The sequence below is a fragment of the Heterocephalus glaber genome, unplaced genomic scaffold (assembly GCF_053883595.1).
Source record: "Heterocephalus glaber isolate CG9 unplaced genomic scaffold, H.glaber_assembly_v1.0 deba00001454, whole genome shotgun sequence".
In the NCBI taxonomy this organism is placed as follows: domain Eukaryota; kingdom Metazoa; phylum Chordata; class Mammalia; order Rodentia; family Bathyergidae; genus Heterocephalus; species Heterocephalus glaber.
In genome coordinates, this window is record NW_028258303.1 from 13918593 (window position 1) to 13946490 (window position 27898).

General features: G+C 34.2%; 1 protein-coding gene and 1 non-coding gene across 5 annotated transcripts in view; one reads left to right on the forward strand and one right to left on the reverse strand.

Annotated features, from left to right (window-relative positions):
* Window positions 1-27898, forward strand: part of Mrpl1 (mitochondrial ribosomal protein L1) — an 83249-nt gene that overhangs the window by 36914 nt on the left and 18437 nt on the right. For all 4 annotated transcript variants that reach the window (XM_004848015.4, XM_004848016.4, XM_021260991.2 and 1 more), the window contains one exon: window positions 9610-9716. In XM_004848015.4, coding sequence (XP_004848072.1) covers window positions 9610-9716 — 107 coding nt within the window. The remainder of the gene's footprint in view (window positions 1-9609; window positions 9717-27898) is intronic.
* Window positions 7206-7312, reverse strand: LOC147827148 (U6 spliceosomal RNA). The gene has a single exon (XR_015452912.1). It is a non-coding gene; the product is annotated as a U6 spliceosomal RNA (small nuclear RNA).

Genomic DNA, 27898 nt, shown 5'->3' on the forward strand with positions numbered 1-27898 from the left:
TATTATTACTAACTGCCTACTATTCCTAAGGTACTACTTTAGAAGAACTTATTCTTTTTCATGTCTTCATACATTATTTCTATCTTTACAACTCTGGTTGAATAAGTGAATAACTATCAGTGCCTAATAATAATTAGTGCTAGGCACTGTACTTGGTATTGAGAACTGAAAGATGACATTTCCCGTTTTGAGAAGATACACAGTGCAAGAAGAAGGCAATGAGAACAAAGTACTACATGAAAGGTTATTAGTAGAAAATATACAAAATACTTAGAGGAATTCTATTTTGTAGAATTAAATCATGTAAAGAAGATAGCAATAAAATCGAGAAGTTAATTATGAACTGGCATTTGCTTTCCTGACACGCATAGGGAGTACATTCCAGGAAGAAGAAATAGCTTTCATTAATGCACAAACGTATGAGAGCCAATTGTGTTCAGGAAATTATAAGTAGCTTTCTGTCGCTTGGTACATAAGGTATTATCAGATAGTGGTGGTTAATAGGGTTCGACAGTGATAAGCAGTGGTCCAGATCTTGGAGGGCTTTGTGTACCATTCCATGGAGATTAGATTTTATCCTGTATGTAGACAGGAGCCCTTGAACACCATTGCTCAGAAGAGTTGAGATAAGATTTTTCTCAGTAGAATGAGCATTCTAGGAAATACTTAATGGTAGGGTGGACATCTGAGGATGGTGAAACTTGAAGAACAGAGACCAGCAAGGAGGCTGTTACAGAAGCATAGATTAAAAATGAGGAAGGAAGGAATCTGATGGTGGTAATTAGGTAGAAGAGGAAGGCTGTAGTGTAATATCGATGTTGAGGGGATAGAATTAACAGTAATTGATTAGATATGGGGCATAAAGGAGAAGAGGGAATCTAGGATGATTTTTTGGTCTTGAGTAACCCAGTGAATATTATTTTTAAAATAAACCTAAAGGAGATAAGGCAGTTTGGGCACGATAATAATATGCAGAATGAGGGGGCAGAGGAGGAGAGATCAATGGGTGCAAATTTATTATTATCATGAAATAGGTTGTAATAAATAAATATACACATTGTGATCTCTAGAATAAGTTAAAAACACAAGAGGAGATATAACTTAAAACATTCCTGTATTTATGAGAAAAAAAATGATACATGAGGGGCTGGGGATTTAGCTCGGTTACACTGCCTGCCTCGCAAGCATAAGGACCCAAGTTCGATCCCTGGTACAAAAAAAAAAAAAAGATACACGAAATACTATTTTTTGCTTAAAACAAAAGGAGGAACAAACAAAATTAGCTGAATAGAAAACACCTATCAAAGTAAAGACTCAAATTCAGCCTTACCAATAGTTATATCATTTGGAAGTAGTTTTACCCAAAAGGCAGCGATTATAAGATGATGAAAAAGCAATCCACCTACATGCTGTGTATAAGAAACATTTATATTTAAACACAAAAAGAGACTGAAAGTAAAATGATGCATACAGATATGCCATGGAAACAGTAAGTATTAGAGAATTGGGTTGGCTATATTAATATATACTGACAAAATATGCCTTTAAGCTGAGGAATATTACTAGGGAAAAAATGGATATTCTATAATAATAAGATGTACTCATCCAAAAACAGTCCCCAAAATAAACGAAACAAACTGAACCAAACTGAAAGAAGGAGAATTACCCAAATATAGTTCTTTCCAGTAACTGGTAGAATATATAAACAAAACCAATAAGGATATAATAGATTTGAACACAGTCAGCTTAATTCATCTGGTAACTGTAGAACATATCAACTAACAACGGCAAGTGTTATTTGATGATAAATATTTTCCAAGCTAGACCATTTTGGGGACTATAGTAAATCTTAATTAAGCTTTAAGTTCATTAAAAATGAATAAACAGTATGATTCTAATGACAAATGAGTTAAATTAGGAGTCAATAACCAAGGGTAGTTTCTAAATACATTAAAATTAAATATCTCACTACTAAATAACTCAAAGCTCAGATAAATTAGAGAATTTCTTGAACTGGATGACAGTGAAAACAACGTCAAAACTTATGGGATGCATTTGAAGCAATTGTTTCCATCTACTTTTTTTTTTTTTTTTTTTTGCCAGGGCTTGATGCTAGGGATGGAACTTAGAGCTTTGAGTATGCTAGGCAGAAGCTATACTACTGAGCTACATCTCCAGACCCAGTTGAAGCAATTATTAGAAGGAGATTCATAGCTTTAAAGGCTGATTTGGAAAGGAACAGTTTAAAATCACTGTTCTTGCCCACATCTCTGTCTTCAAGAGTTTTATCTATTTTATCTTCCAGCAGGTTAAATGGTTCTGTTTTAAAGTTTAGATCTTTGATCCATTATAATTGTAGCTTAGTTCGTGGTAAGAGAGAGTGTTCTAGCTAGATTCAGTCTTCTGCATGTGGATAGCCAGTTTTCCCAGCACCATGTATTAAAGAGGCTGTCTTTCCTCCAGCATGTTTTTTGCCCTTTTGTCAAAGATCAGATAGCTGAATGTGCCTGGAGTTGTTTTTGCAGTTTGGAGTTTGTTTTCTGTTCCATTGATCTATGTCCGTTTTGTTGCCTGTACCATAACTTGAAATCCAGGACTGTGATGCCTTCTGTTTTGCTCTTGTTGCCTAGGATTGCTTTAGCTATTCTGGGTCTCTTCTGGTTCCATATGAATTTTAGGATTTTTTTTTCTAGTGCTGTGAGGAATGCTCTTGATATTTTGATGAGATTCCATTAAATCTGTGTATCAGTTTTGAAAGTATGAACAGAACCCCAGTTGTATAAGAAATAATACCAAGAATCAACAGGTGGTATATCAAATTAAAAAGCTTCCAGGAAGCTTTCCTGTTTCCAGAAAAGGAAACAACCAATAGAGTAGAGACAACCTCCAGAATGGGAAAAATTTTTTGCCAGCTATTCCTAGAACAGAGGACTACTATTTAGAATATGTAAAGAACTCAAAAAAAATTAGATCGTCCAAATAAAAGACCCAGTAAATAAATAGGCAACTGAAACCAACAGATGTTTCTCAGAAGAGGAAGAATTAAGTATAAAAGGCCAATAAATATATGAAAAAATGTTGCCTATATCTGGCCTTTAGAGAAATGACAATTAAAACAACACTGAGATTCTACCCCAGTAAAAATGTCTATCATCAAAAAATCAAATAGTAACAAATGCTGGCAAGGTTCCAGGAAAAAAGAACCCTTCTACATCGTTGGTGGACTAGTACAGTTACCATGGAAACCAGTGTGGCGATTCCTCAAAAGAACTAAAACTAGAAATTCCATTCCACCCTTGTAGGTATCTTTCTTAAAGAGTTAAAGACATCATACTACAGTGATATATATATACCCATGTTTGTACCAGCACCATTCATAATAGCTAAATCTTAGAAACATATATGTCCATCAACAGATAAATGGATAAAGAAAATGTGGTATTTATACACTATGGAGTACTACTCTGCCATAAAGAAAGAAACTTGAGTCATTTGTAGGAAAATGGATGCACCTTGAGACCATATGTTATGTGAAATAAATCACGACACTCAAGCTTAAATATCACATGGTTTCTCATATATGAGAAACCCAAATTATAAATAAAGAACAAAATAAAAGATAGATGATAGGAAGTAGGAAGATAGATGTTTTGCAAAGGAGAAGGGGGATGAAGAGATGAAAAGGAGACTGACGAAAAAAGAATTAAGATATGTTATGTACATGTTCCAATGCCCCACTAGAAATGTGATCATTATATACTAGAAATGTGTACTAGTAAAAAGTGAAAGTTGAGAAATAAAGATGTAGTGGAGAGAAGAAAGGCAAAATTGATCAAGAAGCCTGTTTAGGCCAGAGTTGCTATCAGGTGCTTTACACTGACCCATGACTATCTCATCTGTAAAATGGAAAAGTCTTTTAAGCTAAGCCCAAGAGCCTGGTCTGAATTTGAAGATGCTAAGAAGATAGGAAATGACAATCTGTATGGCCAGTCATCAAAAATGGCAAAAACACAAAAACTATATGCTGTGTCTAGTGGTTGTAAGATGCTTAAATTGATGAGCATCACTCAGGTGGGACTAATAGAGTCAAAACTGCAGACCCACAGATTAATTTGTGTCTGATATTTCTTAGTGGTGACATAACTTCTGTGAGCCTCAGTTTTCTCATTCCAAAACAGCTACCTCTCAGGGCTTAGGGGAAGATTAAAGGAAATAAATAGACAAATAAAAGCATCAGGCATTTAAAAAATCATCGTCCTATACATCTACATCCAGAACCTACCCCCCAGAAAAAAGTAAAAGAAAGAAAATAATAAAGATCAGTGTAGAAGTTACAGAAGTAGAAGAAATGGAGAAAATCAGTAAAAGCAAAACGGGTTCTTTGAACAGGTTGATAAAGTTGATGAAACTTTAGCTAGACTGTTGATGTTTAAAAGGGGAAGAGAAGCAGGGTGTGGTAGTGCATGCCTGCAATCCCACCACTCTGGGAGACTGAGGCAGTATGATCACAATTCAAGGCTGACCTGGACAATTTAGTGAGACCCGGTCTCAAAATAAAAAATAAAAAGGGCTGAGAGTGTAATAGCTCAGTGTGAGGGCCCTGAGTTCAATCTCCAATAACAGTCCCTCACACACACATTACAGATTGTCAGTATCACAAATTAAAAAGACATAAGTACTGTATATACTCCATAGACATTAAATGAGAAAGCAGTATTATGAACAACTTTAATGAATATGACAAATTATGAAATTGATAAAGTCCTTGAAATACACAAATTACCAAAATGTCTGGAAGAAAGATAACATCTTAAATAGCTCTATATCAGGTAAGGTTGAATTAGTAATTTATAACTTCCTCTAGTGAAAAGTACAGGCCCACATGTCTTCCTGTTGGTGAATTCCATTCAATATTTAAGAAAGAAATGATACCAATCCTTTGCAACCTTTTTTAGAAATAACTTACCAACTCATTTTTATGAGTTCAGTTTTACCTTATTATCAAAGGTGGACAAGAGCATCACAAGAAAACTACTGTTTTTTGGTTTTTTTTAGAGAACTGTTATTCTTCATAAGCATAGAAACTAACAAACCTTGTCCAAATATTGAAAATTGAATTGATGTGTATATTCATATATTTTAACCAAAGAGGTTTATTTTAGGAATACAAAACTGATTTAACATCTGAACATCTATATAATATACTATGTAATAAAATAAAAGATAAAGTTCTTAAAGATTATCTCAGCAGCAGAGAAAGCATTTAACACAATGCAATATCTGCTTACAATAAGAGCTCTCAGGATAATAGAAATAGAAGTGGACTTCCTTTACTTGACAATGCACATCTGTGAAAAAGCAGCATTCTTAAGGGTAAGAACATTAAGATGGAATGGTTTCTATCTAAGATCATGAACATCAGTGATCTCTTATGTTCAGCATTGTACTGGAGGTCAGTGAAATAAAGGGTATTTATATGGGAGAAGAAGAAAGAAATTTGTTTTTATTCTATTCTAGTAAATGAATTCTAGTAAGTAAATTTCACAAGGTTATAGGGTGTAAGATCAGTGTATAAAATTCAGCTGTATTTCTATGTACTACTAACAGCTAAGATGTAATTTTTAAAGTTTTATTCACATGACCATAAATCAAATAAAACAGGAGTAAATTTAATAAAAGTTGTACAAGAGCTAGTCGTAGAAAACTGCTAAATGTTACTGAAAATTAAGGAATACCAGATTAAATGGAGAATATACTGTAGCTATGGATTTGAAGGCATAATATTATCCAGATGGCATTCTTCCCAAATTTTTCTACAGATTAAATGCAACTCCGACTATTCTCACAGGACTTTTTTCTTCTTTTTTTCCTCCAATAGTAGGGATTTAACCTGGGGCCTGTGCACTGAGCCACATCTACAGCTTCCCTCTGCCCTTTTTCCCTTTTATTTTTTGAGACAGGGTCTCACTAAGTTGCCCATGCTGGGCTTGAGCTTGTGCTTCTCTTATCTCACCCTACCAGAGTACTGGGATATAGGCATATGCCTCTATACCTAGTTTCAGAAGACTTAACAACAACAACAACAACAACAAAATTGATAAGCTTATTCTGGTGTTTAAATTGAAATACAGAGAACCTAGAATTTAAAAAATGATTTAAAAAGGAAGAACAAATATAAGGACTTGCACTGCTTAATTTAAGACATTTCTATGGCCCTATAGCAAGCAGTCAATACATTGTAGTATTGTATTAAGGGTAGATGAATAGGGATGAAACATTGAGAGTTCAGAAATGCACTGAAACCCATTTGGTCATCTGGTTTTGAACAAAGGTACCAACATTATCTGAAGAAATAATAGGGTTTTTTTTTAATGAATGGTGCTAAAATATTGAATAACTAGTCTATGGCCATACCACCCTGAACATGTCTGATCTCCTCTGAAATACTGGATAACCATTTCCTTATGTAAGACACCAAAATTAATGAAATGGATCTCAGACCTAAATGTAAAAGGCAAGTCATGAGATTCTAGAAAAAAATTTTAGAAGAAAACCATAGCCTTGGGTTAGGCAAAGATTCCTTAGGACACAAAAAGGATGAACTATAGAAGAAAACTGCTAAATTGGACTTTATCAAAATGTAAAAAGTTTGCTAATGGGTAGGCACCTCTAGAAAATGAAAAGGCAAGCCACACATTAGGGGAAAATATTTGCCCTCCTGACAAAGGATTGGTATCTAGAATGTATAAAGAACTCACAACTCAGTAAGACCTTCAGTGTAATTTTTTAAAAAGGAACAAAAAATTAATAGGCACTTTTATAAAAGAATATGTGTTGCTGGTGATGAGCACATGGCATGCTACTGAACATCTTGGTGATGAGGGAAATGCATATTAGTTAAAAACAAAAGACTCTGAGATCAAAGGAAAAAAAATTTATTTGCTTGCTTTAGGATGGTGCTGGCTTAAAAACTCAAATTTGCACAATCTATCACCACTTCTAGTTTTGTATTTGTAACTATACAAATACATTTTTTAGTATTCCATCAAATACCTTTAATTCAGTATATTTTGATGAATTCTTTCCTCTTAAAAATTAACGTAATTGTATGTACTTATGGCATACAATATAATAATTCACTACATGTGTACAATATGTAGTGATCAAATCAGGGTAATTTGCATCTCCTTAAACATTTATCATTTAAAAATATGGAATGCTTCAAAAATTATTTGTAATCCTTGAGGAAGGGCCACTCTAAATCATTTTTGTATCATTCCAGTTGTCGTACATGTGCTGTGAAAGCAAGTACCCTTTCCTTTTTAAGTCTCATTCTTTCCCATTTATATTATCACAACAGTGTTAGACTCAAAATCATGAAGTCGTTCATTTGTTTATTCTTAAAGCAATTGTTTGTCACATTTTCACCTTACTAATTACCTGCATGTAGGTGGAGGTATCAAATGAGTAGTTGGAAATCATGAAAGAGGTTGTGGCTGGAGATATAGGTTTAGCAATTATGAAGGACTAACTGGTATTTAAAGCTGTGTGTCTGGATGAGATCACTTGAGTGGGTATGCAAGGATACATACAATAAAAGAGGTCATATGACTGAGCCCGAAGGTAGTAAAGCTAAATCAAGTCAGCTAATAAGAATGGAGTGGGACAGTCAGGGAGAATATGTTTCAGAGGACAAGTCAAGATATTATGGGAAGAGGCGAGTTCTTCTCTGTGACTGTTGTTATGAGGTCAAGTCACATGAACACTAAGAAATGACTATTGGATTTGATAATGTGAAGGCCATTTAGAAGGTTATTGACAAGATTATCTGCAGTGGAGTAATGGGAATGATAAACTGATTGAAGTAGTTATAAGAGCAAATGAAGGAAGTAGAAACAAAGGATATGAAGCTTTTTTTGAGAACTTAATGTACTGAAGAAGAATATTAGATGGTGACCAGAAGGCTATGTAAAGTCATAAGAGACTTCTTTGATTTATTTTAAGATGGCAAATTTTATAGCAAGTTTGTAAACTAATCGCGATTATTTAAGACATTTTATAGAAAGTTTGTAAACTAATAAGGATTATTTAGGAAAAGCAGGGAAAATTAACCATGTGGAAGAGAGAAAGTGAGTAGAAGTAGGATTCAGTGCACAGTTGAAGAGAAGGGCCTTTGGTAGAAGCACAGCATTTATATGTAGTGACAGGAAGGAAGGTGGTACATTCAGATGTCAGCTCTTACTAAGTACAACTAGTATTTATGGAAATAAAACAAAAAAATACATCTAAGAGGTTAAATAGACATGAATAGGTTAGCCAGTTGTCTTTTTTTTATATTAACATCTTACTGTTTGTTATATACTATGTCATACTGTTTAGTACTCATTACATCAGAATGTGATAGCTTCTCGGCCTTTTGGCTAAGATCAAGTGTAGTACATCAGAATGTGATACCAAAAAGTTGAGTCATCGGGTACTGGATTACTAAAAATAGATATTTTGTGTATTGTATTTGAGTTAAAATGATAATGACCAAGTCATAGGACCATATAATTTATTTTTGGAGTCTTCTGTGTAATTCTTTGAAAATTCTTGTTTTCTTCCTCTCTTTTTTTCTCTTTGGGATATTTAGTTGCATTTCTTTTTATACCTTAATAGAGGACAAAGTGATGTTATAATCTAATAAATTAAGTTGCAGTTCTTAACTGCTATCTCACGCTGATTTCTGTAGCCATTTGCACACTAACAAGTTGCCTCCAGACTTTATTATTCACCATGGTATTGTTTCCACTGCTAAATCTTGTTATTTTTTAGTGCTTCATTTCTTTATGATAAAGCAGGTCAGATAATTCAGGACAAAGGGAAATAAAAAGTTCTGAAAAGATTTTAAGACTGTACTTTTAGCTTTAACCATAGATTATTCTACAGATTTTAATTGTCATCTGTGTTTTAAAGCAGGGTAAACATTATTGCATCTCCTTATTTATTAGCTCTCCATAGTGGTACAACAACATTATCACAAACCTCGTGGCTCAAGGGAACACATAGTCACTATCTCACCATTTCTGTGTGTCCAGAATGGATATAAGCTGAGCTGGAACTTCTGCTAAAGGATCTCACATAGCTGGTGTCATCTCAGCCTTGACTGAGGGCCCACTCTCAGACTTATAGCTTGTTGGCAGAACTCAGTTCCTTGCGGGCTGCTGGATGGAAGGTTATAGTTTGTTGCTGGATGTCAGCCTGAAGTTGCTCTCAGTTCCTCCCTCTGAGGTGCTGTCCATGTGACAGCTCAAAAATTTGCTGCTTGCCTCTTCACAGGAAGAGAGCCTCCCCAAGGCAGGCAGTGTGGTATTGTGTAGTGTAGTCACATGCACGTAATCACTCTGTTTTGTGGTTAGAGGTAAGTTACAGGCCTCACCTACCTGCACCCAGTGGAAGGTGATCACAAAAGGGATAAATACCAGGAAATGGGGATCCTGGTTGCCATCCCAAAGTCTACCACAACTTATTTGCTGTATCTTTACATGGAATACATGTTAATCTTCTTCAGTAATTTTTGCTACTTGTTTAGACTAGTGATAATTTTGGATTTTTAAATTTTCTATTCAGATTCCATTGGCCATGACATTCCTAAAATGCTTACATTATTTAAAAATGGACATGAAATTAAGGTAGCTGAAGAACGGGAGAACTTTCTTACCACCAAAATAGCAACAGTAAGTTACAATGGAAATGATTAAATAATCCCCTTTTCTTTTTTGTTTAATTTATTCGTGAATAATTTATAAAATACATTTGAACTTGCTTTTGGATCTAGCATTAGAAGTGGCACCAAATATATACAAAGTCTGCCTGAAAGATGTATACATACTTCAGGAAAAGAAAAATAGTATGATGTTTTTTCAGTAGATGGTGTTACCCTCATATGGGGGGACCCTAGAGGAGGTCGTATATCACAGAAAACCTACTACACTGCCAGCCCTTAGAGAAGAAATTGAAAATCCATGCACAGTAATTTCAATGACCAAGGTTACCCAAGCAGCAGTTTGCCATACTAATAAATGTCTGGAAGCTCATGGCTACCACATAGAGTACCTCTTGTAATTGTAGAGGCCACAGGTAACTTGTATTAACCTCATGATGTCTCAATAAATTTAGTATTAAAATATTTATACAAGTTTTTCTTTTCCTAAAGTGTGTATACATTTTTGGCAGAGCGTGTGTGTGTGTGTGTGTGTGTGTGTGTGTGTGTGTGTGTCTGTATGTCTGTATGTCTATAAATTTTTCTTGTTCTATAGATTGAACTCAAATTTTAATGGTACCTGAGAATTTCTTTCTTTCAGAATTATGTGCTACTTATTGACATTTATGTGTTTTGCCTTATTTATCTTTTCTAAATATGTATTTTTTGTTACCTAATATTGTTGAGAGTAGGGTATAGATCTTGTATATCTTATAGAGCATACAATGCTTAGCATGTAGGAGGTATTTAGAAATACTTAATGGAATCAAGTAATTTGATTTATTTTCATGAATTATGTCTGATTGTGATTTAAAATTGTTTGCCTTTTTGTAGAAGATGTTGAAAGTCAGTTTTCAGTTCCATTTTTAGGACACTAATATAAATATGTCAGTGTTATAAAACTATGTGTTTAGATATACAGGTGGTGAAAACAGTAAAGTTATTTCCAAGTATATATATTTTTATACTACAAAATCTTGAAAGTGCCTATTTAATATGTAATTTTTTTCTTTGTTCCTAACTATAGGAACAATAATAATATTGATAGCAAAATTTAAACGGTGTCTACCAAGTGTCAGGTGATAATTATAAATATGTTTTGTATATTCTTTCTTTTAATTCTCAAGCATATGAGGGGTAAAATTTTCATCTTCGTTTTATAGATGGAAGTATGGGAAGTGTAGAGAAGTTTAAAACTTTTCCAAAAAAATAAAACTTTTCCATAGTCTCATAGCTAAAATGAAACTAAAATATATCAGTATTTGAACCTTGGCTGTATCCAGGCTCTTTATCCCAAGCCACCTTGCTTTATGGCTGGAATTATTTTTTGTTTTTCTTTCTCTTTCTCTTCCTATTCTATTCTATTCTTTTTCTTAAGTTTTTCTTTTCTTTTTCTTTTTGGTACTGGGGATCGAACTTGGGACCTTGTGCTTGCAAGGCAAGTGGCAGAACCAGTGAGCTAAATCCCCAGCTCCTGTCTATTCTTAAGAGGAATTCTGCCTTATAACCAGCAGCTAGTATCCGAGCTAATTGAGCTGTGCTCACCATAGATCATCAGAAATATAGAAAAAGCATTCAGCTAGCTTTATGATGAGAAAACTTGCCTAAGAAAGGAAGCACAGCAAGTTTACTGCAGCCAGGGATTGGGAAACACCTACTTGCCACATAACGTCAAAGCTCAGCTTCACCTTACTTGCCCAAGCTCTGCTAGAATCTAGGGTTGAAATTTTCTTGTTCTCCAAAGTCCTTGGCAGTGCTTTTTATTTCTTAAAGTTGACAATAGTGTCATCTAACAAAAAAACAAAAATTCAGATACAAATTTTAAGAGACTATTCTGGAGCTGTAGAGACTTAAGTTTGGGTACCTATTCTAGGTAAGGGATGATAGACTTCAAGCAACTTTCTTAAGGCTATGCGTCAAATTCCTCACCTATAGAATATGTATAGTAATATCTATTTTACAATGTGGTTCTGAAGATTAGATAAAATTTTTAAATGGTAGTATTTGTTGGTGCCATTGCTTTGCTTGACCTGCCTATAGGATATCCTTATAATATTTATTAAGTTGTATTTTCAATATATTCAGTAGTTGATAGTTTATATACTTCCTAACTTAAAGTGTAAGAAGCCATGACATCTCATTTATTTTTTTTTTCAACAAATACTATAATGATTAAGACATGGGCTCTAGATCACACTGCTTGGATTTTTTGAGACAAAGATTTTATTTCCTCAATAAAAAGGAAGTTAATTTATATGTTTAAAGAGAATCTTCTTGAATACTAAAGTATTATGGTATAGAAGATTAAGTGTAGATTTTACATTCATGCTGTTGTGTTTCTAATCATAGTTCTAGCTTAGAAAGAAATGCATCACCTTGCTTTCTGAGCCTGTTTTTCTCCATTTACCATTTCCCCATATGTAAAATGGTGGTGATGATAAGTACTACTAGGGTAGGAAGGAGTAGATGAGATAATAACCTAATAACTATTTAGCATAGTACATGTGGTTTAGATGGAATACCAGGGATCCAAAACAGTGAGCATAACCTTGATACCAAAACTGAAGTAAACTACCATGCAACAGCATTCATGAACATAGAAGTAAACATTTTAAACTAAGTTTCAACAAATCAAATCCTGGAGTATATAAAAAGGATAATGTATCTTGACTACCTTAGCCTGTTTTCTCTTGCTGTAACAGACCACCTGAGGTTTTGTATGATTTATAGAGTAGAGGTTTATATTGGCTCATAATTTGGAAGCAGGGAAGTTCAAGAGCATGATGGCAACTCTGACAAGGTCCTCATGCTGCATCATAATATGGCAGAAAACTGCAAAGGCAGTCAGGCATGTTGAGATGCAAAACACAGGGGTTGCCTTGCCTTAAAAGAACTTGCTCTCTGGAGAACCAGTCCATTTCTGTGAGAAAGGTGTGGATCACTCTTAACTTCCTAATCTTGTCTTACAGGCCCCACCTCCCAACATGGCCACAGTAGCAGTCAAATTTCAACATGGTTTTTGGAAGGGACAAACCACATTCAAACTGTAGCAGTGACCAAGTACAGTTTATCCTAGGAATACAAGTTTAATTAACATTCAAGAATCAGTCATTGTAATTCTCACTCTAAAAGACTTTGTCTTTTAGTAGATACAGGGAAAGCATTTGACAGGATCCAAATACTGATTTAAGTCTCTACAAACTTGAAGTAGATGTCAGTGTTCTTTGGCTGGGGTGCTGCTCAGTGATAGAGCATGTGCTTAGTATGTGTGAGACCCTGGGTTTAATAGCCAGCACCCCCTTCCAAGTCAGTATCCTTGACCTGATAAAGGATATTTAAGAAAAACCAACCAACTTAGTGATAGAAGACTGAATGCTGCTTTCCTCCTAAGATCAGAGACAAGACTGGAATATCTGTTCTTATTGCTTCTGTTCATTGTTGATCTGAGTTTTTTTAGGCAGAGTGGTCAGGCGAGAATCAGAAGTAAAAAGGCATCTAAAATAGAAAGGAAGAAGTGAAACTCATTATTCACGGATTATATGAGCTAGCTAGTAGGGCAAAGAAATGAGTTAAGTATGGTTGACGATACAAACTCCTATATAAAAATCATTTGTATTTGTACAACAGCAGCAAACAATTAGAAATTGAAATTTAAAAACAATGAATGCCATTTCCAATCATATCAAAACTGTGAAATAGAATAAATCTGACAAAAGATATGAAAGACCTGTACATTGAAAACTTCAAAACATAGGTGAAAGAAATTAAAAATCTAAGTAAATGGTCAGATGTACTTTGTTCATACATCAGTAGATTAAATATTGTTAAATGTCAATTATCCCCAAAGTGATCTATAGATAGACTCATTGTATTCTCAAAGTTGCAGTCAGCTTTTTCTTCTGAAAACTGAGTAGCTGATTCTAAAGTTCATATGGGAATGCAAAGGATTTGAAATAGCCAATGCATCTTTAAAAACTAACAAATTTGGAAAACTACCTGATTTCCAGATTTGTAAAGCTGTAGTAATTAAGATAATGTGGTATTGATGTTAAGAGATAAAGCAGTCATTGGAATAGAGTCATAAATAGGACAAAAGACTATATGATAAACAACTGATTTTCAAAGGGTGCAAAGGCATTTTCAGTGGAAAGGCATAAATAGTCTTCAACAAAAGGTACCAGAATAATTAAATTATTTATATGCAATAAAATGAACTTTGACCCACATTTCAAACCACATATAATAATTAGCTCAAATGTATGAAAAACCTAAATGGAAGACCTAAAATTATAGTACTTCTAGAAGAAAAAATTTGGTGAGGAAATGATTTCTTAGATATGACACCAAAAATATCCATGGAAGAATAAATTGATAAAGTGCCCTTTACAAAAATTTAAAAGCTTCTGATCTTTAAAATGGTGTTAAGAGAATAAAATGACAAATCACAGATTACCAAAAATATTTGCAAATTATATATTTGATAAATCCAGAATACATAAAAACTCTCCAAACTCAGTAATGCTACCCAAATTTAAAAAAATTGGCAAAAGATTTGAACACACTTCACCAAGGAGATAGAACAGATAACACACACAAAAAGATGTTTAGCATCTTTAGTCATTAGCACAATGTAAGTTAAAACCACAGTGAGCTATCACTACCCATCAATTGCAGTGAATAAAATTAAAAAGATCACCTATGCCGAGTGTTGGCAAGGGTGTGGAGGGACTGGACCACTCATACTGTTTGTGGGAATGTTAAATGATACACTCTTTTTGGTAAACCATTTGGCAGTTTCTTAAGTAACTGAACATCCACCTACTATGCAGTCCCACCATTTTGCTTTTAAATATTTACCCAGGAGAAATGAAAACATATGTTTATGTACAAAGATTTGCAAACAAAGGTTCATATCAGATTTGTTTGTAATAGCCCCCAACTGGAAACACTAAATATATATCACAGGCAAATGTATAAACAAAAAGTCTTCAGTAATAATAAAAAACTTGATAATACTATACTGATGAATTTTAAAATAATTGTGCTGAGTGAAAGAAGCCAGAAAAAAGAAGTACATAATGTATGATTCTATCTATATAAAATTCTTACAAATGCTGCTGGGGATTTAGCTCAGTGGCTAAACTTGCAAGTGCAAGTTCGATCCCCAGTACCAGGAAAAAAACCAAAAAATTCTTAGAAATGTAAACATACAGTGACAGAAAACAGACCAATGGTTGCCTTGAGGACAGTGGTGGATGGGAGGGTCACGAGGCAGCAATTATAAAAGGAGATTTTGGAAATGATTGATTATCCTGAGCAGTAGTGGTTTCACAAGTGTATGTACATGTCAAAACAATAAATTGTATACTTTAAAAATGTGCAGCATATCTAATAGAATACCATTTAGCAATAAAAAAACTAAGATACATGCTAAAATTGAATCTCAAAATCTTTATGCTCAGGAAAAGAAGCCACAAACCACATACATGACACCTTTATATGAAATGTCCAGTAAAAAAAAAAACTAACACACAGAAAAGATTAGTTTTTTCATGGGGAGGGAGGAAACAGACTAACCGTAAATGTGCATGAGGGATCATATTGGAGTGATGAAGATGTTAAAAACTGGTTTATGATGATGGTTGCACAACTTGATAAACCTAAAAGGTTATTGAATTGTACATTAGAAAATGGTGAGTGATATGATATGTAAACTGTGCCTCAGTAAAATTTTTAAAAATGTGCAGTATGTCAAACTACAAAATAGTTTAAAAGGTATTAAAATGTTTACTCTTGTATCTGATACAAGGCAGTTATTTAATAAATATTATAATTGTCAGAGGTAATAACATTAAAAGTTTTAAAAACATTTCTAAGTAATATAATGAGGTTTCATGAATATTATTTTTATTATATAGTTGGCAATATTGAAAATGTGGTATCTTTTTTTTCCCTTTGTTTTTGCAGCCTTTGTATTAGCAGAATTTGATTTACAGTGAGTGCAGAATAAAGGGCACCTATAGCAGCACCTGCCAGTGGGGGGGGGTCCTCCTTATTTTGGATAAAAGGAAAATATTAATAAACAATAGCCCATGGGCCAAATTTGATTATGGGTGTAGCCTGTGTTTGTACAGCCTGGGACCTAAGAATGGGGTTTACAGTTTTAGAAAAAAAACAGAATACACGACAAAGGTTGGATCTGGCCTGCAAAGCCTACAATATTTAGTGTTGTCTGGTTTGTTACAGAAAAGATTTGCTGACCCCAGATCTGGAAAGATGTTATTTTTGTTGAGCGAAAGAGATTAGTTGTATGTTTCTATGTGCCTGTACAGGAGAGACTGTCTCATTTTAGTTAAATCATCTTGTTGTTCTTTGTTAGTTTTGTGCAAAGGGTCTGCAGTGCTATAGTCTTTCAAGATCTCTCTCTAGTATTGAAGTAATGTGAAATTAATTGATCTTGAGTAGTTTACTTTTTCTTCTGTAGCAAAGTGATAAATACAATCAGTTGAATGATCTTTCTTCACTATATATCCTAAAGATTAGTATCTTGGGTATTATAATTCAGCCACTAATGCCTTTGTATACCAAAACTATATGAATGCTGTTCTACTCAGCTAGTACTTAACATTTGTCAGCAGTTTTTCCCAATAAGTTCAATCTTAATTTTTTATATCACTTGTATCTAAAACTTACATATTCATGAAATTGATTGTATCTACACTATCAAATCAAATGCTCTTATCAGTGAAAATGTCATTCAAATGACATGGTGAACATCCTGAAAACAAAAGTTATTATTAGAATAGTTTGTTTGTTTGTTTGTTTTGGTACCGGGATCGAACTTGAGTCCTTGTGCTTGCAAGGCAAGCGGCAGAACCACTGAACTAAATCCCTGGCCCTGGAATAGTTTGTTTTTTAATCAGTTGTATTGCTATCATGTAACCACTATTTATTTTCTCTCTGGGCATAAAGCATAATTGGTTGGAAATAAAAGTAAATTGCTAAGTGATCAGATTTAAGGGAAGGTCTTAAAGCATAAAACTTAAAAATAAATAAAAGGTTATGGAGGAGAAAAGCTTATTTCTTCAACTTTTTTTCCCCCAATGGCTTTTCCTATGTGATAGAAATGAAACTAAGCAATTCTCAGAAAACAAAGTTGAAACACATGTATCTGGCCAAATAGCATTCTAATAGTAATTAAATAATTTGAAAAGAATTTACCTGAGTTTATAATATAGGAAACAATATAATAGTCATAATTCTTTTATCCACATAACTCTTGACATTTAAAAAATTACAAGTGAATATGTGCACATGAATAAATTTGAATAGTTCACAGAAGTATTTGAGGAAACACTAAAGCCTCTCTCCATATAATTGTTTTCTTGTGGGATTCCTATTAATAGTTTTTATTTGTAATTGAAATGTTAAACCACAGCATAAATATCCTTGCAACATTAATTTATATATAAGATATGCTGCAGACATTTTTCTGTAACTTTCGTTTTCATGGATGAAAATATAGCAGGGTGTCTTCAAAGATGCAGAGATCTACTTCTTTTTTTCTCTCTTGGAGAAGTGAGTGCTGGGCCTGGACCCAGGCCGGGTTCTTTCTACTGCTGGTATAGAATTCTATTCCACCACTAACAACAATCAGTTCCTTATTGATTGACTTTTAATTTGTATCCAGTTTTTTGCTATTGTGAATGAGAGCTTAATGAAATTCTTACAGTGTTGCCAACATTTTCCACATATACCCATAAAGTAAATTTCCAGAAATAAAATATATGCATGTTGAACATGTATTTGAAAATTACTTTCTAAAATGATTAAACTAATTTTAATTCATCCAACAGTGTATTAAAGTGCCTGTTTCTTCACACCCCTACCAATACTAGATATTATCAAACTTAAACATTTTTGTCAGTTTAATTCGTGATACATTATGGTAAGTTCACATGCACTCTTTTAATAGGTTAGACATTTCATTCTATCTCCAACACTGCCAAAGGAAAACCATAAAATTTAGGGTGAATATTACTGTTGCTTTCCTCTTTGGTCAGTCTTCTATCCTACTTCTTAAGATTCTGAATCTCCTCACCTGCCCATCATTCTTTTTTTTTTTTTTAATTCTTTTATTTTAGGTATACAGTATGTTTACATTTATCATTGGGTGGTTGTACCTGTACATGATGTATCTTAGTTCTTATTTTTTCCCCCATTACCTGTGTGCCCTTCACCCCCTCCACCCTTCCCTATTTACATAGATTTCGTTTCTTTTTTTTTTTCTTTCTCATAATTTTTCCTTTTCCTTCTTCCCTTTCCCCTTCCCCTCCCACCACTCCTACACCTTTGGACCTTTTCCTATTTCAAATTATCAATTATTCATTCTAATCATTTTAATCCTTAATTACACTTTCAGTTTCTCACACTAGAGAAACTATTCGGTATTTACACGTGTGTCCTATTTATTTCACTTAAGAGTATGGCCTCTATGTGCATCTATTTAGCTATAAATGTCTCTAGTTTCTTGTTCTTTATGGCTGAGTAGTACTCCATTTTATAAAAAAACCACATCTTCTTTATCCAGTCTCCAGTTGATGGGCACTTGGGCTGTCCAAGCTTTAGCTATTACGAACTGTGCCGCTATAAACATGGGTGCACATATATCATTGTAGTATGATTCTTTTAATTCTTTGGGGAAGATACCCAGCAATCATTCTTATTCCTTTTCTTTTCACATTCCTAGTCCTGCCCTCTGTGGTTCTTTACCACTTTTTTTTTAAAAATATGATTTCTTATTGATTCCTCTTTACTGTGGATCTTGTTTTACTCACCTTTCCCAGTATCTGCTAAAGGAAGTTGAGAAGACCTATGATCATTGAAGGTTGAGTGCTTATCAAACGGAAGTGTTCACAAACACTGAGTGCTTACATCTGCTTACTGAAAATAAAGCCTTTTCTACTTAGTGTTTGGGACAGACCCATAATATGTTAGAGATTTTCACTGTATCCTATATATTTTAAAAATTATCCTAATGTAATAACTTAAAAAACTTTATTTTCTGAACAGGGAAAATTGTTACCTCATTTATAATCTAACAACAACAAAAAAAGTAAAAACATAAATCAGTCGATGTAATATATAAGTTCTTTTGAGCAAATACTAATTTCTGTGCCAGGTATAAGGCTATTGATACAAAAAAGATAACCTGATTCTTTTTTTTTCTTGACTTCTTCAAGAAGGATACATCTAGTAGAGGAAAATAAATTGGAAATAAATTAAGGAAAATATGATAAGTATAATGATAGTATATATAAAAGATATGGAAGTTACAGAACAGAAGCGGTGATTAATAGAACATTCCATGGAATAGGTCAAGGAGGTCTTCTAGGAGGAGTTTGAAACATTTATCAGTAAACTAAGGGTTCTCTCCTTCCCTCCAGCACTCCTTTCTCCCTCCTTCTCTTTCTTTCTGGCAGATAGTAGGTGCTCAATAAGTAATTGCCGAATGAAAGTATACATATGAATAAATAATCTGCAAACTGAAGAGCAGTTTAGAAATTATTAAAAGACGTTTCTATTTAAATAGGGAATGGAAAATACCTTATTTTATAAAAATTTGATCAATTTACAATAAACTTGTGGAGTAACAAAAATGCTTCAAGTGAAATTATTGCTGGAATTTAATAAAATGAGTCAGAATTAAGGATCTTGTCCACTACTCACTGTGGAAATACTTGACCAGAGGTATAATTTGACATAAGAAAATAAAACTATCCAAACATTGAAGCCTAAATGTGTCTGAATAGGAACTTTGAAGTAATTTTCAAAGGCTATCCACTAGTAATTTATAACATATCACAGATCCATTTTATGTTAGCTGTGAGGCTTTCAGAACATTCTTTGACTTTTTTTCTCACTGATTGATTCTTTGTGTGATTTAAGATACCATATTTGGCCTTCAGCCTGCTCTTTGAGAACACTTCAAAATGTAATTAAAAGCCATTTGCACTGTTGATTGGCTTTCTTGACTTATCCATTATAAGGTAAAAGTTTTTTCTAATTTTCTGTTAATATTGATTATCCCTTTTCATACAAACACATTAAAAACTAAATTCTCTCTCTCCCTCCCTCTTTCTCTCTTCCTCTTTCTTCCACTTGAGCTCTCTGTCCCTTCCTCTCTTCCTCTTTTTCCTTAACTACGTCAAGTACTTCAAATGTTATGGCATTGTAGTTGGAGTTTCATTTTCTGAGAGTAATGGAAGTCAAGGAATAAAGCTTTTCAGTAGGAAAAAAAATCACTAGAGCTAAAAATATGGTACATTAGGATTTGGCGTGAGAAGCATTTATCAATAAGAGCAAATGGGATGTAATTTAAATTAAGGGAAAACTTGGAATGTATTTATTTGGTTTATTTAACTCATCATAGTATGTAATACCATAGTAAATTATATGAGCTTCACCACCTATTATGTATACTTAAGAGCCTATAAAATCAGACCCATGTTTCTGTATATATGTTTGTATTGGGTAGCTAACTTTTGTCTGAATCAAGTTGAGTAGAATCTCAAATATACTGAAATACTGTACTTTTTATGAGTTTTTAAAATTCTTATTCAGTTCTGGGGTTAGAACCCAGGGCCTAATGCATGCTGGGCAAGTGCTTTCCAACTGAGCTACACCTACAACCTTTGTGGGTTTCAGATGTTCATTTTCAAATCAATTCTAACTGAAAACTCTTAGGAATTAATAAAGTTATATAGAAGTTGAAGATAGAAACATAGATTTGCATTGATAATGCACCCTAGACCTTTTAAAGGTACAGTGTTCTATGAAATCTAGTTTCAGATATTTTAAAAATAGTTCGGCTTCTTTATAAATGTGTTGTCCGTGCAGCAACTTGGTAGAATTTTCTGCACTGTAAAAATGGCTTTCAGAAAAGTGTATAGTGAAAGGCTGCTACATTTTCAATAAACGTTTTAAATCTTTCAAGGAAATTCTTTTCTAGTATATATTTATCTACAAGTGAAGTTTGTTTTGTTTTGTTTTGTTTTTGGTACCAGGGGTTGAACTTTGCACTTGTGGGGCAGGCGGTGCAACCACTGACCTAAATCTCCGGCCCTACAAGTGAAGTTTATAAAATAAATTTTCACTATAATGTTTTCCAAAAGGTAAAATTAGAAATCTTAATGTTTCATCTTCATTTCACCTTAGAACAGTGGAAACTCTTTATGTTTATAGTGTTTTTCTTCTTTGTGGTACCGGGCACAAACCCAAGGCCTCACACTGAGCTCCATCCCCAGGCCTTTTTATTTATTTTGAGAGGGGGTCGTGGTAAGATGCGCAAGTGGCACTTGAACATATGATTCTACTGTCTCAGCTTCCCCAGGTGCTGGGATTATAGGCGTGTGTTCCCATATCCACTCTGAGGTTTGGGGAAAGGGGGGAGTCTTGCTAAATTGCCCAAGCTGGCCTCAAAGTTCAACTCTTTCTGCCTCAGATTTCCAAGTTTCTGGGGTTACAGATGTGCAACATCACACTCAGATTTGATTTTTGAGCCTTTCCTTGCTTCCCAGGACCCTGGCAGCCACTCCTCATCCTCCATGTAGGAGGAGATTAGAAGGGGTTATTTCAAGGACAATAATTAATAATAAGGCGTTTGAGCTAGCTGTACGATTTTTTCCTTCCTGTTTTGAACATCCATGGTGGCTTTATCTTTGAACGCAAACCCAGAAAGTCTGGTTTAGGCTAAATATCACATCCTTTTGTTATGTCTAAAACAAACTTTCTTCTTCCCCTGTTACTTTGCTTTCACTCTCTCTGTACTATCCTCCCTTCCATTCATCCCATAATTTAGTAATTTTGCTTAGTATCACACAAATCTAGTAAAAATAAAAATATTCTAGGGCTCCTGCATGGGATTACTGCTCTCTTTTCCACAGTGTACACACATAAGTGTATCCTAGTGCCAAAAATGTTCTTACCTGTGGGAATACTGCTGGGAAGAAAACCAAAAAGTCCTTGCCTCAGAGACTTTGTAGTTGGGAATATAAATAATATACAAACAAATATGTATGTACTTAGGAAAGGGGATGAAGTGATGGTGTAAAGTTGTGTGTGTGTGTGACTATTTTAAATTGGCTCAGTCTTCTCTCTGAGAAGGTCCCATTTGAACGGAGCCTATGTGATATAAGGGAAGTTGTGGAGCTCTCTGAGAGAAGAGCTTCTAGGGAGAGAGTGTAGCAAGTATCAAGGCTCTAAGGAAGAAAAGGTCTTGAGATGTTTAGAAAGTTATTTCTTCAGGCTGTTAAAACAGGCTAAAATATACTTAACTACATGCTCAAGACATTCTGAGATTAGTATTAAATACACAAAGGAGAACTATTTCTTATAGGAAAGCAGAACCATGTATTTTATTGGGATAAATTCCTGAATAATTTTAGGTTAAAAAAGATCTGGACTTGTTTTTATTTTAATAGAAAATCCTCTGTACTTAAGTTCTTAACCTCAGGAAACCGTTATGGAGTTAACACTAGACTTCAAATGTTGTGAACTTCATCAAATTATATGCAGAGTATTTCTGTATATACAATATACTTGTACATTTTTCTTGGGTGAGTGGATAGTATTTTTCATTAGGGATTTATGGCTTGTTCATTCAGTGAATACTTACTGTGTGTCTACTATGTGTCAGTCACTGTCCTAGGCAATAGGGAGTGTCCATCAACAAGGTGGACAGAAATTCCTGCCTTCATGGGATAGTCATGTAGCTAGTGTGTACACGATAACAGATGACTCAGAAAATGAAATCATGGAGTCTCTAGACTGGGAGAGTTCAGGAGTTCAGGAAATTTAGAAAGAGATTGAACACACAATATGTATATATATTTATTCATGCACACAAGCGTGCACGCACGTGTGTGTGTGTGTGTGTGTCTGTGTATGTGAAACTCCCGTTTCCCCTCCCTCCACACCCATTCCTTGACTTGGATCCCAGGACCCTGGCAGCCATGCCTATTATATAGGTAGGAGGAGATTAGAAGAGGTTTATTTCATAGACAGTAATTAATAATAAAGCACTTGAACTTTACAATTTTTTCCTTCCTGTTTTGAACATCCATGGTGGCTTTATTCTTGGATGAAGTATCATTTCTAATACTCTGTGAGAATTATTTGACATGATTAAAAGTAATTGTTATAATTTATAGTTTTTCAATTAGTGCATGTTTGTATTTCAGAATAGGGTGTTTGTTTTGGGGAATTGGCACATGCATCTAACTTACTTTGGTCATTTTCAATCCCTTAGCCCTCCTTTCCTTTTTCTCTCCACTATGATACTTGTTTTCAGATTTCCCTTCTATCTTCCTCCCTGTCTCTTTCCTTTAATAGCTTCCTGAAGTTCTTGTTTTCTATTTTCTTCCTCCCTCTCTTTATTTTTTCTCTTTTATAGTCTCTCCATTCTTAGATGATCACCTACATGTCAGAAAGACATAAAAAATAGAATTAAATTTATGGAAAGTTAATTTTATGAGTTAGTGGGAAAGTGTGTGTCCTAGAATAGTGTTTTAATGACTGGCAATTTACTTAATTTTGATTAGAGTGTCTAACAAAAAATGTTGCTTGCAAATGCTGCCTAAAGTAATAATGTCACTTAATTAACAAATCGGTTGTTTACATTAAAAATGTTTTCAACATACATTAAAAGATTGATTTCTAAAGATGTTTAAATATTTTCCTATAATCTTATTTACTTTATTAATTCATGTCATAAACTTTTTAAAACATATTTGATATAATCTCTGATTATTTCCAAATTAATAGCGCCAGTAAGTTTATTATGAAGCTTTGGTTTCTCCTGTGAGCAAGTGGAATCTTACTTTTCCTATTTATTTTCTTTTATCATAGGACAGCTTCCTACTAGTATACTGTAAAATCAATTCAATAGCAGAGAGTAAAATATTAAAAAATCATGTATTTTAAAATATGAATGCCATTTGTTCTTTTTAGTTTAAAAACTTACTACTTCATGTTAATTTATTAATATATAGTTAAAATCTTGAATAATTTGGAATGAGTTATAAAAATGTCACTGAGATATTGAAATTATGAAGAACATTGTTTAAAAATACGTTGTATAAATGCATTTATTTAATAGCCTAGCTTTGACATTAAGTTATGATATCGAAGAAAAAAATGTTAACCCTTTTATTGTCATGTAAATATACAGCTTTTGAGGACTTCTAAATAATAATGGTATTGGCAAAGCAAACCTAAGCTTGTTTTTTAAAAAAGGAGGGCAGGACAACTCAAATCTGTTTATACCAAATCATGCTAAGACCTGATTTAACTAGTTTCTTGTCCAGGTTTCAAATATATTTGGAACTTTGCAGTACGTAATATAAGGCAGTATCTTTGATGTGCTCTTTTCTTCCCCCCCCCCCCTTTCCTTATTTTAAAATTGTAGACACCATACATTAATAGGTAAGTATCATTTTGCTTTGCTTGTGTAATAGTGAGTTGTTTGGGGGCAAGAATGTTGTCAGCCTGGCAACTGATAAAAGCTGAAGTATATTGTAACAAAAATAAATTCAGGGCAAGGGAATATAAACATAGTATAACCTTGTGTAGAAATCAGAGCCTTGAGTTTTCATGAACGTGTTGAAACAGGAAATTTGAGTGTGTTGGAGTTCAGTTAAGCAATGAGGTGTGGAGAATATAGGAAGTGAAATTTGAAGGATTTCAGTCCGTACATTCAAACAGTGCCTTGCAGGAAATATTGTCCATATCAACTATATATCAAAAATAGCAGGATAAAAAATAGCAGTATAAAAAGCCGTGAGCCCTTTGCTCACAGCTTATAGCCACTTCCCTTCCCTCATTCCTTCCGCTTAATGATTTTTCTATTGTTGTATTATTTTCAGTGTACTGTGTCATAAATAAGGTCCTTAAAAAGAGAATAAAATAAATTGTAGAATGTAAAATAGAAGGAGTAGGTTGATAGTAGATCTTAGATCTCCCATGGTGTGGGGCTAAGAAAGAAGAGAAACTAATATTTACCCAGAATTCACTGTGGGCTAGTATTCTTACCAGAAGGAATATTAAAATAAAAATATTTATTATCATTTCCATTTTTTTGGGGGGGTACCAGGAATCGAACTCAGGAACTTGTGCTTGCGAGGCAGGCGTGGTGCCACTGAGCTAAATTTCTGGGCCTCCGCTTTTCTTACCTATACTGTCATGAAATCAGATGACAATTTTCCAGAACTATTGGGAATTAAAAGTATGACTTTCAGGCCGGTGATTTAGCTCAGTGGTTTCGCTGCCTGCCTCACAAGCTGAAGTTCCCAAGTTTGATCCCCGGTACCAAAAATAAAAGTATGACTTTCCTTTTATTATATATAAATAATAGCATCAGGAAAACTCTGCCATCCGAGATTAACAGCTAACTTTTCCCATTAGTCCATTGCATTGACTCAAGGTAGTGATCATTGATCAATAGAATAACACATGATAAAAATATAAATGTAGCATAGTGTGTCAAAGGGTAATAAACTGATTTGCTTCTTAGTGTTGGCCAACCCCTGTGTTGGCAGTCCATTTGTTAATAAGTAGCTATTAGCATATTGCATGCACAACTTTTGTTACTTTATTGAAAAACCAGCGATAAATATAATTTTATCGGATTCTGTCTATATCCAAATGCTGGGAGAATTTGAATGGATCTGAAATATAATTCCTTATGAATGTCATTATTATGAGGTCTAAACAAATTATGACATTCATTAATATAGTATTTATGGTGAATACTACCTCTTTAAGATCCTATTATGAATTCTTAAGTATAGATACTGTTAAGCATTTTCAAAACAGCATTATCATAAAAAAGCTACTACCTAAGAGCACCCTTCTTCCCACATTATAGATCTTAGTAAAATTATTCATTTAAAAAAATGATATAGAACATAACTCATGCCACAACTTGTTTGCATGAATATATATTTAAATACTTGTTGACAAATGTTTTCTATAACAACCTTAGGCAAGTGATTGCTCCATAGCCTGATTTTATATGGCCTATGAGCTTAGGATGGTCTTTTAAAGGGTTTTATTTGTAAAACAAGGAAGAAGATTCATACGTGACTCTTAAATCCTAAAATATTTACTATCCATCCATTTACAGAAAACGTTTGCTAACCCTAAAATACAAACACCTGGCAAATAAGCCTGGGAGATTCCCTATAAAACCTGGACTGAATGTATGGAGCAGCTAGTTGACGACTCTAAAAAGTAAATAGTAGCAGACTAGGCGAGGAGACCAGACTTTGAAGTACCACCAAGTGGTGATAAATAATGACATTTGTTACTTTCCATTGTCACCTGGCCTGGTTGCAGCTCAGCCTGACCCCAGGAAGCGGCAGGAGAAGCTCTCCAGTCACAGGCTTGTGTCCTTGTAGTGACAGAGGTGTGGAGAACACAGGTCCTGAGTCTCTGAGGGAGAAGAACCTCCTATTTGATTAGAGGGGCTGTGCTCACAATAGGGCGAGGCTTACCACCTTGGCCTTTTCTGTCTGTCCTCCTACTATTTGGCCTCCAGTGTGGAAACAGTTGCAGAAAGTAAGTGTCAGAACAGGGTAAATAAAGGTCCAGCATCTGAGCTGAGCACTGAAAAGGAGAGCCCCAGTGTACTGGAAGACACTGCATGATCACAGAAAGGGAACAAGTTAGGGAAACATCCTAGAAATTGTAGATGACAGAGGAAAGAATTTTTTTTTTTTTTTGACACAGGTTCTCACCATGTAGTCCAGACTGGTCTTGAACTCTCTATGTAACCCAGGCTGGAACTCATGGAGATCCTCCTGCCTCTGCCTCGCAAGTGCTGGCATTACAGGCATGCGCCACTACGCTTGGCTGAAAGAGAGAATTTAAAAAATAGACCATAGAAATTATTCAATATGAAAAAAGAGAAAGACAAAAGACTGAAAAAAAATTGGGCAAGCCCATGAGACAATGACAAGAGATCTATTTTATATCATTGGAACCCCAGAAGGAGAGGAGAAAGTGTCATGTAGAAAATTAATTGAAGAAATAATGGCCATATTGTGGTGAAACTGGGACTCTCATACATTTAGGAATGCAAAATAGTACAGACATTCTGGAAAACAGTTTGGTGGTATCCTATAAAACTAATCATGCAGGCCAGAGATTTAGCTTAGTGGTACCACCCCTGCCTGGCAAGCAGAAGATTCTGAGTTTGATTCCTGGTACCAAAACAAAACAAATTATGCATTTATAATTCCAGAAATTCTACTCTGGGATTGTATCCCACAGAAATGAAACTTGCAAAGTGAAATAAAAATTACCATTCATACAAATATCTGAACATACATGTTTATATGAAGAGTTGGACATCCCTTATCTGAAATAAGTGGGACCAGAGGTATTTCATATTTCTTCATGTTTGGAATACCTGTATAGACTTTACTGGGTGAGCATCCCTAATTTGAAAATTTGAAATACTTCAAAATTGCAAACAGTTAAAGCATCATGTTGGTGCTCAAAAAATTTGAGATTTTGAAGCATTTTTGAGTTTTCTGACTAGGGATGCTCAACCTATAACTATTGAAAATCATTAGTAGTTGGTAGAACCCAATTGTCCTTCACAGCACAAATTTTAAAAAAATCTCTGGTATATCCATACAATGAAATACTACTGAACAATAAAAAAGATAGCCGGGGATTTAGCTCAGTGGTGCTGCCACCTGCCTCGCAAGCGTAAGGTCCTGAGCTCGATCCCTGGTACCAAAAAAGAAAAAAGAAGATATGAGCTGTTAATAATAGACACAGCAACTTCTGTAGTCTATATAATGACAATAAAAGCACAGATAACAAAAGAAAAAGACATTGGACTTCATCAGGATTTAAAACTTGTGGGTATGAAAGGATATTGTCAATGGAGTGCAAAAGGGAACACATTTATAAATCATATATATGATAAAAGACTTGCACTAGAATATAAACAATTCTTACAACTCAATAATAAAAAAAGACTTAGTTTTAAAGTGAGCAAAATATCTGAATATCGATCTCTCCAAAGGAGATATGCAAATGGCCAGTAAACAGATGAAAACATTCTCAGCAATAAGCCCTCAGGAG